At 33.3% G+C, this 16,331-nt stretch overlaps 1 protein-coding gene across 36 annotated transcripts in view; it reads right to left on the reverse strand.

Annotated features, from left to right (window-relative positions):
• Nucleotides 1-16,331, reverse strand: part of LOC111054622 (gastrula zinc finger protein XlCGF57.1) — a 721,792-nt gene that overhangs the window by 74,054 nt on the left and 631,407 nt on the right. For 11 of the 36 annotated variants that reach the window (XM_039440905.1, XM_039440903.1, XM_039440898.1 and 8 more), the window contains one exon: nt 1,739-1,821. The exons of 6 other annotated variants lie outside the window; for them this stretch is intronic. In XM_039440905.1, coding sequence (XP_039296839.1) covers nt 1,739-1,821 — 83 coding nt within the window. Of the gene's footprint in view, nt 1-110; nt 256-1,738; nt 1,822-2,886; nt 2,999-3,483; nt 3,589-8,325; nt 8,482-16,331 lie in introns of those variants that run through there. 19 more of the 36 variants (XR_005572894.1, XM_039440915.1, XM_039440910.1 and 16 more) reach the window with 9 other exon arrangements.

Genomic DNA, 16,331 nt, shown 5'->3' on the forward strand with positions numbered 1-16,331 from the left:
ACATCAAACCACTTCATGTGAGAAAGCTGGCCACAGCTAATCTAATCACCCTAGCAAGGAGTGTAGACCCTGGTCAATCAAGAATCGGTTAGTAATAGAATGCATCTCACCATATGCATCCTCTTTGATGAAGATCATGTTGTAGCCAGGGATTAGATAATGCTGTTGGCTGCAATCATCTTCCACTGCAGCTGGTTGCTGGCTGCTATCATCCTCCTCCTCCTCCTCCTCCTTTTTAACAGTAACTGTCGCCATCTGCAACACATACACATTCACAATCAATGCCAGGACTTCTATTACTATTATTATAGACTACATTATTCACAGTGGTTTATGAGGTCATTAATTTTAGATGACTAGCAGACTGTATTGTCGAAGGGTTCATATAACAGTAGGTGAATAGCTTTCTTCTTGTTTCACCTCGAGGTACCTGTTTGATAGGTAGTTGAATGCTTACTTCTAAACCCAAATTGATGATTGGTACGATCTGGACCAAAAATTTCTATTGCAATTTGTTTCTGTTAATTATATATCTACATTGTAGAAAACTTGCTGGCAAAGTTGTGAAACTGGAAGAAGATAGCACTATCTGCATTGTCAAATTACAGACAAGGATAGTTACATCAATGTTAATCAAATATTATCATTAATATGTGGACCTCACTAGTCAGCTTGGGTAGATGTTAGGCTACCATAGGTGAGTCTAGAACTCAGCTTTACAAAATAAAATTCTACTACTGACTTGAAACGCTTATAGAAACCAAATCACTTGTATCGAATATGCAGATTATTAATTGCTCAAACGTGATTGAGACAAATATTCAATAGAAATATTATGCGTTGACAAACAAGTTGGCACAAGAAAATTGAGTCTATTGAACTATTTTATGAATTAATCATTCCATTTTTGGCGATTATAATATTCATTATTTTACTAGCCTATTGAATTCACAAATTGTCTTTATATCAACTAATACTATTATTATTTTCCAATGGATCTGTGACATCATCAAGCTGACTGGACATACAGCCTTTGGCGGCCTATTCAAACTATTGGTTATTAGCTTAGTGAGACATCCTTTTCTGAACTGTTTCCTTACAACTGTCACCCAGTTTTTGAATAATTTATAAAACAGAAACTCAGACATCACTAAACTTGTTAACTCCAATTTTGCATAAGGATTCTTAATTTACTGAGGTTGCTTGTGGGACTTTTTCCATTTTCATTGATCAATTGATAATAATCTTGACAATAGAACAAATTTATTTAATTTGTAATACAATTCCTACAAAGGATAAAAAGCTCAAAGAGTATAAATTATAGAATACTACAAGTGTTGATATTTTCAATAGCAAGTAACTATACAACTAGATTCGATTCATTTGTGCTTCTAACAGACTCTTGCAGAACACAGGTAACACCTGCTCCTGAATGAATAAAATATGGATATATTGTGTGGAAAAAATGTTTCCACTAAGACTTATTGAGACATGAAAGACTTGAGATGAAATAATTGAAACAGATCATTCAAAAACTGGTAACAGATTCTCTATAGAATGGAAAACAACACAATCGAAAGACACAGAAGTCAAAAGTATTGTTGGAAGCCCACAGTGAAAATGTGTATGGTACACAACAGTTAACAAGATTCTACTTGACAACAAGAACTTACAAATAATCTCGAATACAGTTTATAAGCAAATGGAAATGACTTTCAAACAGACAAACTCCTCTTACCTGGTATGGACATAACTTCTGTTGATTGCAGCCTTCAAACGAATCCTCCAAACTTACTGATACTACTTTGGCTATTCTACCACCTGAAATACAAACCAGCACATGAATATTCACTCCAGTGTTGTGAGTAGAGTAGAGACAAAAATAAGTAAATTTAGTAGATAAGGATATTTATGTAAGTCAAGGGAAAAGGCCGGAAAGAGAACATGAGAAGAATGTAAAAGGTCAAGGAGAAGTAAAAGAGGAGGAGGAGTAGAAGGAGGAGGTGGAGGAGGATGATGTAGAGGGTGGAGAGGATGAGGTGAGAGAGGAAGAGGAGGTACAAGAAAAGGAGGAGGAGAAAGAGTTGGGGGACCAGTAGGAGGTTGAGGAGAAGGAGCAGGATGGGAGAGAGTACAATGAGGAGGAGAAAAGTGAAATCCAAAGAAAAAATAAAGAATAAAAATAAAATACAAAAAATACAAAGTAGAATCCAAAAAATACAAAGTAAAACCCAAGAACTAAGAATTGCATAATTATATATTGTTGCGGTGAGAATTTTTTTTCAATTTTGATAGCATCACATTGTCAATTTTGATAGCATATCAAATCTATTGAATTCAGGATTTATCATAGTTAGCAATGAAACAAATATGAATATTGGTTCTGTTAGTGAACCTGGTTAGATAACTTGCATCATAGATATCTACTATGGAAAATATTGGGAATAAATAAGTGGCAACAATACGTTCCTATCATTTCCACTGATTTCATAGGGTGAATGTCACAACAGTGTTTGCACACCCTCCTGTTAGCTGCTCTCATTTCAGGAGATTCCTAAATGTTTATTTATTTATTACAGAACAAAGAACACTACAGACATAAGGCCCAAAACAGTCTTCACTACAATTTACAATCGTATTAAGCAAGTTATTAAAAAAAAGAGATAGAGTAAATGCAATTTACAAATACATAAGAAAAATATGAGGAAAGCATAGGTAATTGAAAGTAATCTAAGTATAAGTAATAAATATGAGACAGTTCCTGTGATTGGTGCAGTTGAAGGCTACTTGAAACACACAGCTAATGCAAATTTAAGGAAAGAATGCAAATACAAGTTGAATTATGAATTACATACAACACATCAACAATGTTATCACTATACTTACCACACACTTCTTTTTCAATGGCCTTAGTCAGCCTGGAATCTGATTCTCCACTCAATGAATTGTGCTCTGAGACTGGTGATTTGCTATCTGTTATTTGGTCACATGTGGACATCTGCAATTAATTAAAATGGTACCAGTTACCAAAAACTTTTCAAAGTGGCTTCAACAATTATTGAAAACTTACACAATGAATAAATGAATGGGAATCAATTTTAGTGATGGGATTAATTTATTGATCATGAGATAATTAACAAATTTCAGGGACTCTGGCATGATCTAAAAACTGTACAATTCATACACTCTCATTCAGCCTTAACAATAATTATAATGAATAATAGGCTTGGACAAACAAAATATCAACTTGGAATTTAGAACTTAGAATCCCCATAAAATATCTTTAATTTCTACTTTTTCTCTACTTTGCAACTTGGTAATTATGTACCATAATTGGGATGAACAAGTCTATTTGAATTGAAATTTACACTATGAACCGAGATATTGTGAATTTTCTCCATATTAAGGTGAAATAAAAACGATATTATCAGTATCACAAGATTATGTAAAATTATATGGCACAATATTGCTTCATTGACTTACTTTTGACTGATTCTCATAGTCTAATTCAGCCTTCAAGGATAATTCATGGTCGCTTCTGCCAATATTCATTGGAGTATTCAGGAATGCTTCAATTTCTTCCTTGATCTGAAATCCATTCAAAGTATACTCAAAAAAGTGGATAAAATTATTATATTTATCAGTAACCTCCAATCAGAGAACACCGCGAACAGTGAACACAGACTGTGACTATTAGAACATTGAAGATAGGGATGGGTATCGATAACATCGATATATCGATATTGGGGGGGGGGGAAATATCGATAAATAATTATCGATAAGTTCCTTCCAATATTTATCGGTTATCGATATTTTGCTCATCGATATATCGATAAATACTTTTGCTTTTGGGGCATCCATTTTGTTTTTTCTTTTTTGTTTTGATGAAGAAAGAAAAAGACGCTATAGAATTGCAGTGAGTTACTGAGTTTATGAGTTTAGATTATGTTAGTTTTATTTTGTGTTAGCTCATTTTAGTCTATTAGGCCTACTTATTAGTTTCTTCATTTTTCCAATATCTTGAAATGCCGCCCAAAAGTGACATTTGGCAACATTATGAAAAGTTCATAATGAAAAAATCTGTGTTTTTCATTATTAGGATGCAATAATATTTTGTAGGTATGAACATTGCTATTTGAAAACAAGTGACAGCTCTTTCAACTCTTTCTTGAAATGTTTAGAATTTTATGTTTGATTATTGTTTATTCACAAGCAACAGAAGATGAGTAGCAAGGTTGGAATATTCCTTAAACTATTAAAATTACTCCAGCTTTCAATGATATTGAAAGGATATTAAGGAATGATAATGAATGGATATCAATGTGTGGTTTTCATCACTCAATTTTTATTGGAACTCCGTGTCAAAATAATGTATCACATCACCACCTTCTCATTTAAAGAAATGAATTTGGATTCACATGAGGGACATAGATATTGAAACAACGTAATTTTATTTTTCATTTCAAACAGGATCTCCAACAAAACCTTCTAAAAGCTCCATTTAAATTAAATATGCGGAGACCAAACCGCTACCTAGCTACCCATTTCCTGTGTATCAAGATACTCTGATTTCTGTAGGATCAGGATCAGTTGTTCAGGGTGAATAGCCCATTGATATAAATATATTATATTCCATTGATATCAATGGAATAGCCGCGATCATGTGTGATGTTTTAAATTTTCAATTAAATGATTTTTAATTAAATCTAAAATGGGTAAGTTAGGTAATGGCAGGTTGGCAGCAAATTTTGCTCTCCACTTTCAGCATCACATTGAGCATCGATATATCGATAGATTTCTACCAATATATCGATATATCGATAGTTCTCTACCGATATTTATCGGATATCGATAACTGAAGCAAAAATATATCGATAACCGATATATCGATAAGTCCTCGACCGATACCCATCCCTAATTGAAGATTGTTGAATGTAGTTATTGGAAATACGAACGATTGTAAAGCTTAAATAATAAATTATATTAAATATTATAAAGAAACTATTAAATTTATGATGTATCTGTCATTTGAACAATATAGCCCAACCTACTGCATCAATTTTTGAGAATATGTTTTGAGACATATCATTTGGAAATACAAACGATTGTAAAGCTTAAATAATATAAAGAAATTATTAAATTTATGATTCATCTGTCATTTGAACAATATAGCCTGACCTACTGCATCAATTTTCGAGAATATGTTTTGAGACACTTCTACACTGAATAAAACAACCAGTCTAGATATGGACAAAATATCCATGTTCTGCAAAATTATGTTTTCATGCAAGCTCACTTGACTGCTTAGTATATTCAATTTGTCAAGACTGTCAATACAGATTTGTCAAATTGTACCTATTATAAGCTATTCAGTAAATTGGTTTAAATGTTGAGATTAAAACTATGGTCAGCTTATAAACAAGCTATTTAGTCCACGTCCAAACTTGTTTTTAATTCTTGAGTTAGGTATAACATTATTAGTGTGGTATTGGTGATGTTGAAATGACCAGTTCATATTGTGTGGATCATTAAATTTTCCAAAGCCATCTTGTTGAATTTTGTGTATTTATGTGTTCATTATTTTTTTACTGACGAAATATATTATCCAGCATAAAGCTGGTCAATGTTTGAATGAATTGAACATGCTTTTATAAATCTATTGAACATTTTACATGCTCTAATGAATATTACTTGAATATGATTTATGTTGTAATTGCGGGGGCACTTTAGTTTATGGGCCGCGGAATCTAGCATTGAGACCAACGTAGATCGATAGAGGAGATCAATACGAGATCAACCATGTATGACATTGTTGTCGATTTCCAAGGATTAGCTGAAAAAACATGGCGGAAAGTTCAAATTTTTTATATCAATTTTTATTTTTAATAATTTTTTTATGGCTAAAATATGTTTAAAACTAGTGCAATCTTATGTAAAATTTGACGAGGAATCCAATGAAACTAATTTCAGGTTCGTAACTTCAGTAGTTTTTGAGATATTGCAAAAAATGTGCAGAAAAATGCAAATTTTTTGCTTTAAAAAAGGTTAACTTGTTTTCATTATGCTTAATAGGTATTTTTAACTATTGGATTTAGTAGAATGATGAATTCTGAAGAAAAAATGTCCAGTCACTCGATAGCCTAAACTTGAAATTGTTGGAGATATTTGAGAAAAAACATGGCGGAAAGTTCAAAATTTTTATATAAATTTTTATTTTTAATTTTCTATGGCTGAAATATGTTTAAAACTAGTGCAATCTTATGTAAAATTTGACGAGGAATCCAATGAAACAAATTTCAGGTTCGTAACTTCAGTAGTTTTTGAGATATTGCAAAAAATGTGCAGAAAATTGCAATTTTTTGCTTTAAAAAAGGTTAACTTGTTTTCATGATGCTTAATAGGTATTTTTAACTATTGGATTTAGTGGAATGATGAATTCTAAAGAAAAAATGTCTAGTCACTCGATAGCCTAACCTAACCCAACCTAACCTAACCTAACCTAACCTAACCTAACCTAACCTAACCCAACCTAACCTAATGTAACCCAACCCAACCTAACCTAACCTAATCTAACCCAACCTAACCTAACCCAACCCAACCAAACCTAACCTAACCCTAACCCAACCTAACCTAATCTAACCTAGCCTAATCTAACCCAACCTAACCTAACCCAACCAAACCTAACCCAACCTAACCTAACCTAACCTAATCTAACCCAACCAAACCTAACCTAACCAAACCTAACCTAACCTAACCTAACCTAACCTAACCTAACCTAACCTAACCTAACCTAACCTAATCTAACCCAACCTAACCTAACCCAACCCAACCTAACCTAACCTAACCCAACCAAACCTAACCTAACCCAACCTAACCTAATCTAACCTAGCCTAATCTAACCCAACCAAACCTAACCCAACCTAACCCTAACCCAACCTAACCTAATCTAACCCAACCTAACCTAACCCAACCAAACCTAACCCAACCTAACCTAACCTAACCTAACCCAACCTAACCTAACCTAACCTAACCTAACCCAACCTAACCTAACCCAATCTAACGTAACCTGACCTAACCTAACCTCGATAGCCTAAACTTGGAATTGTTGGAAATATTTGAGAAAAAACATGACTGAATTAGTGGATTTAGTGGAATGATGAATTCTAAAGAAGAAATGTTTAGTCACTCGATAGCCTAACCTAACCTAACCTAACCCAACCTAACCTAACCTAATCTAACCCAACCTAACCTAACCTAACCTAACCCAACCTAACCTAACCTAACCCAACCCAACCTAACCTAACCTAATCTAACCCAACCTAACCTAACCCAACCTAACCTAACCCAACCTAACCTAACCCAACCTAACCTAATCTAACCTAGCCTAATCTAACCCAACCTAACCTAACCCAACCAAACCTAACCTAACCTAATGTAACCCAACCTAACCTAACCCAACCTAACCTAACCTAACCCAACCTAACCTAACCTAACCCAACCTAACCTAACCCTAACCCAACCTAACCTAACCCAATCTAACCTAACCTAACCTCGATAGCCTAAACTTAAAATTGTTGGAAATATTTGTGAAAAAACATGGCTGAATTAGTGGATTTAGTGGAATGATGAATTCTAAAGAAAAAATGTTTAGTCACATTTGGGTTAGGTTAGGTTAGGTTGGGTTAGGTTAGGTTAGGTTGGGTTAGATTAGGTTAGGTTAGGTTAGGTTGGGTTAGGTTAGGTTAGGTTAGGCTATCGAGTGACTAGACATTTTTTCTTTAGAATTCATCATTCCACTAAATCCAATAGTTAAAAATACCTATTAATCACAATGAAAACAAGTTAACCTATTTTAAATAAAAAAAATTGCAATTTTCTGCACATTTTTTGCTATATCTCAAAAACTACTAAAGTTACGCACCTGAAATTAGTTTCATTGGATTCCTCGTCAAATTTTACATAAGATTGCACTAGTTTTAAACATATTTTAGCCATAAAAAAATTATTAAAAATAAAAATTGATATAAAAAATTTGAACTTGCCACCATGTTTTTTCAGCTAATCCTTGGAAATCGACAACAATGTCATACATGGTTGATCTCGTATTGATCTCCTCTATCGATCTGTATAGGTCTCAATGCTGGATTCCGCGGCCCATATACTAAAGTGCAGCCGTAATTGCTCTAGAACATTAATTTAATATTAGAATATAAATTATTATAATCCTAAATTAATATTGTAATGTATTTTTGAAATAGGTCCAATTGAGTTCTAGGTTATGTTAGTCTATTAGTATTTAATGCAATTTTCAAGTAGGCTACTTACTTCTGACTCCATTCTAGTATTTTTCATCCAAATGAATATTGTGCCAAAATAAAATAAACTACTAAACTATAATAATATTAGATTGCACTACGACTACAAGCCAACAAGCCAAGCCAAGATTTGAAAAATCACTTGGACACCACAGAACAGAATATATAGATAGAAAGGTATCTTCCAATCTAGACTTGCATTTTACATGGCACCAAGACCAACTTGAGCGCACCGAGACCGCCATCTTTGTAGAAATCAAGTTTACCGCAGATTTCAAAACACAAATCCAAGAATATTGCTCTTCTTCTTGTTCTTATATTTTAAAAACATACGGTACTATGGAATCACTTATGAATCAATTCAAATCAATACATCATGATTATTTAATAATAACTCTTGTAATATTATTGAGGTATGATGTTGATTAATATTCGGTGGTTGGAAAAACTTTCATAAATAATTCTGATACAAGCTACTTTTTGACAAGGTGACAAAGCTGGATAGCTGATGTAATAGAACAGAGGCAACTTATTTGGAAGTAAATATTCCTTTATAATTTGAAGTAATTTAATAATTGACAGAAATAGTTTGAATATTGCACTCACTTTTATTGAAATATAATTGAACCTTGAAAAGAAAAATAAACTGAAAATTTATTAAAATGAACCAATTCAAAAAATCAAGAATGTAGGAGGGCACAGAGCAACAAATCAGATGTTGCAGGTTGCAGTCACAAATCCATCTCGGTCTTTCCACAGAGAAAGAAATATCTAAAATTTATTTTACTTTGTGGTTTTACACAGCACCATGATGCACAAGCCAAGGTAAAAGTTTTCCAGTTCATTCATCAATATCGGGGCACCAAGCTTTGCTTGTTATTTATTTATAATCATTTAATTTTTTCCATTCTTTAAAATGATTGGAGAAGGACTAACAGGCACAGCCCAAAACTGTTTCTTCCCCGAATTTTGATTTATACACTATAAATATTCCAAAAAGTAGGTTATGTTTCATACACTTGAATTCAGGTCAAATTTTCAGTCCAAATATTCGAAAACATAAAAGTTCCAATTTAGATTGTTCACAAACCAAATTGACAAACAAAATAACACTCACTAATCACTTAGAACTGTAAAATGATGATTAACTTTGAATATTATGATATATCATCTTATGTCAACAAATTAGATTATTTTGATAGACTTAATTACAATTTCTAGATTTCTTGTGAGATATGGTAAGCTAATTGATTATACAGCTGATCTCCCACACAGGCACATGCATCTTCTGTTATGGACAGATGACGAAATTATCATTGGTGTTTCCAAGGATGAATATATTATCCTTTTCATGTCCTTCAGCCAGTTTTGCCAGGAATGAGACCTAGTGCAATCAAATTTTTATATCATAAACCTACTATGTTTAAAATTTTGTGGAAATCATTAGAGATGTTTTCGAGATCTGTTGAACATAAATAACCAGATATAAAAATATAAACAGATATACAGAAATTGCTCACTTAGGGCTGTGCAAAGGCTAAAAATAAACTTTCTACTGGTGATATTTTCTAAAGTTTTTCGATTTGTATATCAGGAAGCTATCAAAATGAAAGAGGTTTCTCAGGAAAACATTTTTTTCCGATAAATACTTTTTGAGATATGAGCGCCTAAAGTTTATATTTTTGAGACAGAACATTTTAAGTTCGGTAAGAGATAAAACCATTAGATTCAGAGGATAGATTCTTCATGGTATTGTTGATCTAGTAGAATAACAATTTTCTGAAAATATTGATTTTAAAGGAAGTTATTGAATCTACCAAAACTGACCAAAAATAACTTACTTAAAAGCTATTTTTAGTAAATTGAATAACTTTCTCAAAAATTTATATTTTCAGAAAATTTTTGTTTAATTAAATCAACAATAACATTAAGAATCTATCCTCTGAATCTCATGAATTTACCTCTTGCCAAACTTGAAATTTTTTTGTCCCATGAATTTAAACTTTAGGCGCTCATATCTCAAAAAGTAATGATCGGAAAAAATGTTTACCTGAGAAACCTTTTCCATTTTGATAGCTTCATGATATACAAATCGAAAAACTTTGAAAAATACCACCAGAAGAAAGTTTATTTTCAGCCTTCCCACAGCCTTAATAGGATTCAGTTCTTTGTGATGACAGTTACCAAGCACTATATCTGGAGGGAGCTGATACTGGCAGTGAATAGTTGGCCTAATAAACTCAACACAGAGAAAGAAATACATTCCTCTACCATGAAAAACATTGATACAATTAAGTATCTTTAAACAGTAGCCTATCTTTACTCTATGCTTCTACTTTGTGAGCTCAACCAGCAATAGGCACAACTCACAACTTAACACTACAAAATGTAGGGATTTTCTTCTTCTGTATCATTTCCTTTTTTGTATGCAGCATGCATAGGTATGCAGGTAACGTTTCCATTCAATTAGTTCTTCGCATGTAACATGATTTGTGAATATGGTTACCATGAACTGTGACTGGAGCTGATAATGGCAGAAAACAGTTTAACTATATTTATGTAAATACTAAAACAAAAACATCACTCTATTTTTGATAAATGAAATAATTTGAATAATTCAATTATCACAAATCATTCTTATAATTTCATTTAATTGAACTAGCATAAGCGAGTTCTCACTTTTCACTTACTGAATGTCGGTGTCCATCTGTTTGTATATTCTACAATAACTTTGGAGAGAATTAATCAATCAGGTATAACAAAAAAAATTAATGTGCCTGATAAAAAAATGTGTTGTGATTTATCATTTGGTCAGCTAAAGAATTCATTGCATGCAATTACAACAGTTTTTCCATCCATGATCATCCATAGAAATCAGATGAGGTTATTCGTGCTGACACATGATTTCAGCTGGTTAATATTGAGATATCATTGTGTTGTTTCTGTCATTCATTTTCTATTGGAACTCTGTGTGGAAATCATGTATCACATGACAACCTTCTCATTTGAAAAATGAATTTGGATTCATATGGGGGGACAGAGTGAGTTTTCATTTCAAATAGGATCTCCAATGAAACCTACTGTCAAATTGTATTTGTAAAAGAAATATTTAGCCATTTCCATAATTTTCACAAACTCTTTATAATTGAAAGTTGCAGGTCTCAAAGATGCAATACAAAATTTCTTGAGTGAGTTGTCCAATCCAGGGGGTCATCGGTATTTTAATATTTCATTTTAATTATTAATAATTCAATTTGCTCCTAACAAAATCATGCATTTTGCATTTTAAAAAACAATATTCTAGTTCAGATAATATGTGAATTCAGGTTTCCAATTTTTTAATAATGAAATTTTAATATTAAATGCAATTATCCATCTATTTATCATTGAAAATTGTTCTTATTCTTGTGACCTAAGAATTATGATTCATAAGGCATTGGGACAAGACAGAAATATGGGAGGCTAACTACAAAAAGAGTTTAAACTTTCAATTAAATCTAAGAATCAACAATTCAGTTTGTAGTATTTTGCTAAATACTATAATTCTGTAGGAAGAATTATTTTTACACTTCCATTTACTAATAACACATCATGTTATGTTCATTTCAATCTACAATGTTAACAGCTAAAAATAAAAAAAAAGAAAATTGGTGAACTAGAACCCCATAAATTAATGGTGATTTTGCAATGCATCATGGGATTGTGTCATGACCTGTATTCATAGACCTTTTGGAATTGAAATCAGCCATTGAGGAGGTAACCTGGAAGATTATCTTTACTATACTCTTCTTTTTACCACCTATATCATTGAGATCAGGGGAGCGTCAGGTAAGGTAGGAGGGTTAGGTCAGGGTGTTAGTGAAGGATCTGTTGAGTGCTTAGCTCCATGAATTATTGTACTGAATACAGAGGGTTCTCAGGCAGATAATTTTTGAATTGGTTTTGAGATTCAATCTGTTTGAGGTCATCCGGTAGGCAGTTGAAAAATTTACACCCTGAAGATTCTGGTTGTTTTTGTGATTTTTGTAGTCTGTTGTAGGGAATTTCAAAATAATTTTTTCTTCTTGTGTTGTGCTCGTGGATAATAAGAATAATAAATAATTTACCATACAATACACACTGCAAACTATACTTCTTCATACAGGATAGGATCCTCACTGTAACATCCCTATACATCCTCAAAACAATCATGCATATAAAAAAATCCAAACCAGACAAGCCTCTTTGTGGCTTGTCTGGTTTGGATTTTCTTATATGCATGATTGTTTTGAGGATGTATAGGGATGTTACAGTAAGGATCCTATCCTGTATGAAGAAGTATAGTTTGCAGTGTGTATTGTATGGTAAATTATTTATTATTCTTATTATTTTCTTTTGGAGAATTAGAGCTTGCACAATGTAGGCCTGTGGGGCTGCTCCCCATGTTATTATTCCATAGCCCATATGTGATGCAAATAGTGGCAAGTAGTAAGCTATCAGAGCAGTTTTTTGTCAGCTATTGCCTTTATACGTTTGATGGCATAGAGGGCTGAGGATAAATTACCTACCAACTTTCCAATGTGTTTGTCCCATCTCAGGTGTGCATCATGTGTGATTCCCAAAAATCGAGCTGTATCTGTCACCTCTTCATCGGTATTTAGTTGGTTTTTGGTTGCATTTGCTGATCTTGTATTGAAGTTCATTACTGTACTTTTGGAGGTGTTTATATTAAGTTTTAGGTTTGTCAGGGCTGTTTTTGTTGAAGCTATGGTAGTATTATAATTTATTTGTAGTTCGTCCTGGTCTTTCCCATTTATTAACAAATTTCAGTGAATAGAATACATTTAGAAAACATTGGAAGTTTTTTGGGCAAACCATACATGTAGATAAGAAATAATAATGGTCCCAGCACAAATCCCTGCAGTACTCCTTTTTTCATAGGTTGGGCTAAAGATCTGGTGGTCATGGTTTTGCCTTTGTTTTTGTATCTAAGCTCCAAGCATTGGTATCTGTCTGTTAGATAGTCTTCCAACCACTTCCCTGCTTGGCCTAGTATTCCTATTTTGTAAATTTCTGTTTTTAGAATGTTCCAGTCGAAGGCCTTTTTAAGATCTAGATCGATTGTGGATACATTTTTCTTTTGTTCCTAGTTTTGTGTGACAAAATACAAGAGGTCTGCTATGGCTGTATCTATTATCTTTATCACATAGCTTATTACGAAATCTTTATCACATATTTAATAAAGCTTTACCACCTTTGTAATCTATGATATTACAATAGTTATTTATGTAGAGGGTAAAACATGACTTCTAAGCTGCAGTCAAAACAGTTAACATGTGACACTCAGGCCCAATTTCACCAAAGTTTCTGAAACCGCCGGTTTCGAAACTGTGGTTCCTGGCTGAACAGAAGTTTTGAATGCTGACGGATTTCACCAGCACAAACTGACCAAAGATTCCGAAACCGTCGTTTTGGGGTATTGTGAAGGCAGTGAACCTAAAAACTTTGTTGTGCTCTCGTAGATTGTTGTTCTAACATTCAATACGAATAAGAATCTTCATTATTAAAGACATTGTTAACAATGCATTTACAAACGTCAATAATAGGTACTAGATAATACATAATAGTACTAGTCTGCAAATATTTGGTCTAGTCAATCACATAAAATTCTTGTATGCTATATAAAATTTAGGCTTTCAGTAGTTTTCAATTTTCTTCTGAAGAATGCAAGAGACAATGATTTGATTCCTAGTAGTAAAGAATTGTCAAGTATACACAAGTGATGTATACTTAAAGACAGATGTATACACAAGATTATTTTGCAAAGTAGTGTTCCTGAGCTTTTGAGCTCTGATATTATTCCTATTTCTGAATAGGTGATTGAATATCTATTGTAAGTGGACATAATATTAGAGTTTTTTCTAGGTTCAATGAGAGATTTCATTATTCACATGAATCATTAAGGAGTACAGAGCTATCATCTAGAAAATTTTGTACTCCTGTTTTGGATTTACAACTAACTTTTAGATTAAAATCATCAGCAAAAAGTAATCCTGCTTTATGAGTACCTTCTATGTTACAAATTATGTCATTAAAATATAGGCTATTAATGAGTATTGTTCCAAGTATGGAGCGTTGAGTGACCCTATACCGAATCCTGCCCTAAACCTAGCGCCGCAGTGCAGGATGGTTTCTTACAGCTTGGCGTTGTTGTCATTCGAGATGGGTGTCTGGCTTGGAAGTGTTTCGGCCGCATTGCAGGATGACTGTTAACGGTTGCCGGAAGATCAAGAGCTGGATTTTTTTCGTTATTTTTAGTGATAGAGAAATTCTGATTGCAGATTCGTTCTCAGCGACCCCAAGTTTAGCCTAAAGGCTCAGAATGTCAACAATGTTTTTAAATAATTAAAAATCATCATGAAAAGTCATTAATATGGTAGTACACCACGTTTCTGGAAACTTTTTACTGGTGACTGGAGTTATTATTGACACACAAAAATAAAAATAGTCGTGAGAAAGAAAACTGCTGATGAACGCGAATAAGACCGTCACTCCATTGTTCTATTGTCTCGGCTGCTTGGCTGAGCCTGGCTGGAGGGATGAAATAACCGACTGGTTTGTTCTTTCGTCTGTCCGCTAGGCGTAACTACGCCGACCATTGCTGGGTGGGAGGTGTTACTGCGGCCGCTCGCATTCCCACCAACGCTGCTATTATTTGCTGTCTCAGCGCCTAGTCCGATTCAGCCAAGCAACCAGCCTGCACTGCGGAGCTAGGTTTAGAGAACTGACAATCTCTGTAAACAATCTGGTTGCGGTCTTTTAAATATGACATAACGAGATCGATTCATTCAGAATTGCAGCCATAATAAGAAAGTTTGCTACCAAGTATGTTATGCCAGTACCATATCGTAAGACATACCAGCATATGACCTAAAGCTAACAGAAAGATCCTTATCCAAATAATCAACAACACTATTTACTAGTCTTGTAACTTCATTACATGGCCTGAAGCCAAATTGTTTTTCAGTAAATAGCATACATACCAAATAGTATATAGCATACATACCAAAGCTTTCAAAATGACTTGATATCTGGTCTTGTATTATGGCCTTGAATACTTTGGATATCACAGGTACAATAATTGATGGTCAGAAGTTTTTTTATCGTCTTTTTTATGTACAAGTAATACCTTAATGTTTTTCAATACACTTGGAAAAATGCCCTTGCAAACCAAACAGTCATACATATACGTATAAGTTGCCTTTTTCTTGTTTCTATAGTTTTTCCGGTGTTGTAAATGAGCTATAGGTATTATTTGTAATCGAAAATTTATTCGTTTTTATCTGTTAATTAGTTTTAATTGGGTCATTTATATATATTAGGTAGTTTAATAAGAAACTCATGGAGAAAACGTTGAGTGGGAAAACGATTGGGGAGCCTCTGCATATATATATGAACAGTTCTGATTGATCTAATAGAAAAACATTTTAATATTATTGAATGTAAGAAGACTTATTACTTTAAATAAATTATTGAAACTGTTGGATTGGTTAAAAATAGGAAGCGAATTCAACAATTTTAATAAACTACTGCCTAATGAATTAACTAACAAACTTATAACTAAATCCAACAATATCAAAATAATCAACTGACTATTGAACAACATTTGAAATGTCAATACATGAGTGTGTGTGACCTAACATTCAGCTCTTTACGATTACAGTAGGCTACACGAAAACGCGAAAGTAGTGCGATATAAAACTGTTTATAGGTTATAATCGCCCGTTTTCGAAGGCTAACCGACCAAACTTGGCCGGTAAGTTTGAACTGGAGTTTTCGGAGTCACGTGACCCTAAACGAGTGTGGTGAAATTCGATTCTGTCATTTACGGCCAAACAGCAGATTTCATTTTGTTAAACTGTTGGTTTGGTGTTTGGTGAAATCGGGCCTTAGTGGAGCATGGTAATTTTGAGGGGAGTGATAGAGGAGCTTTCCACTCGATTTTTTTCTACAACTGCAGTATTGGATTGCAATACA

This window comes from Nilaparvata lugens, chromosome 14 (assembly GCF_014356525.2).
Source record: "Nilaparvata lugens isolate BPH chromosome 14, ASM1435652v1, whole genome shotgun sequence".
NCBI lineage: Eukaryota > Metazoa > Arthropoda > Insecta > Hemiptera > Delphacidae > Nilaparvata > Nilaparvata lugens.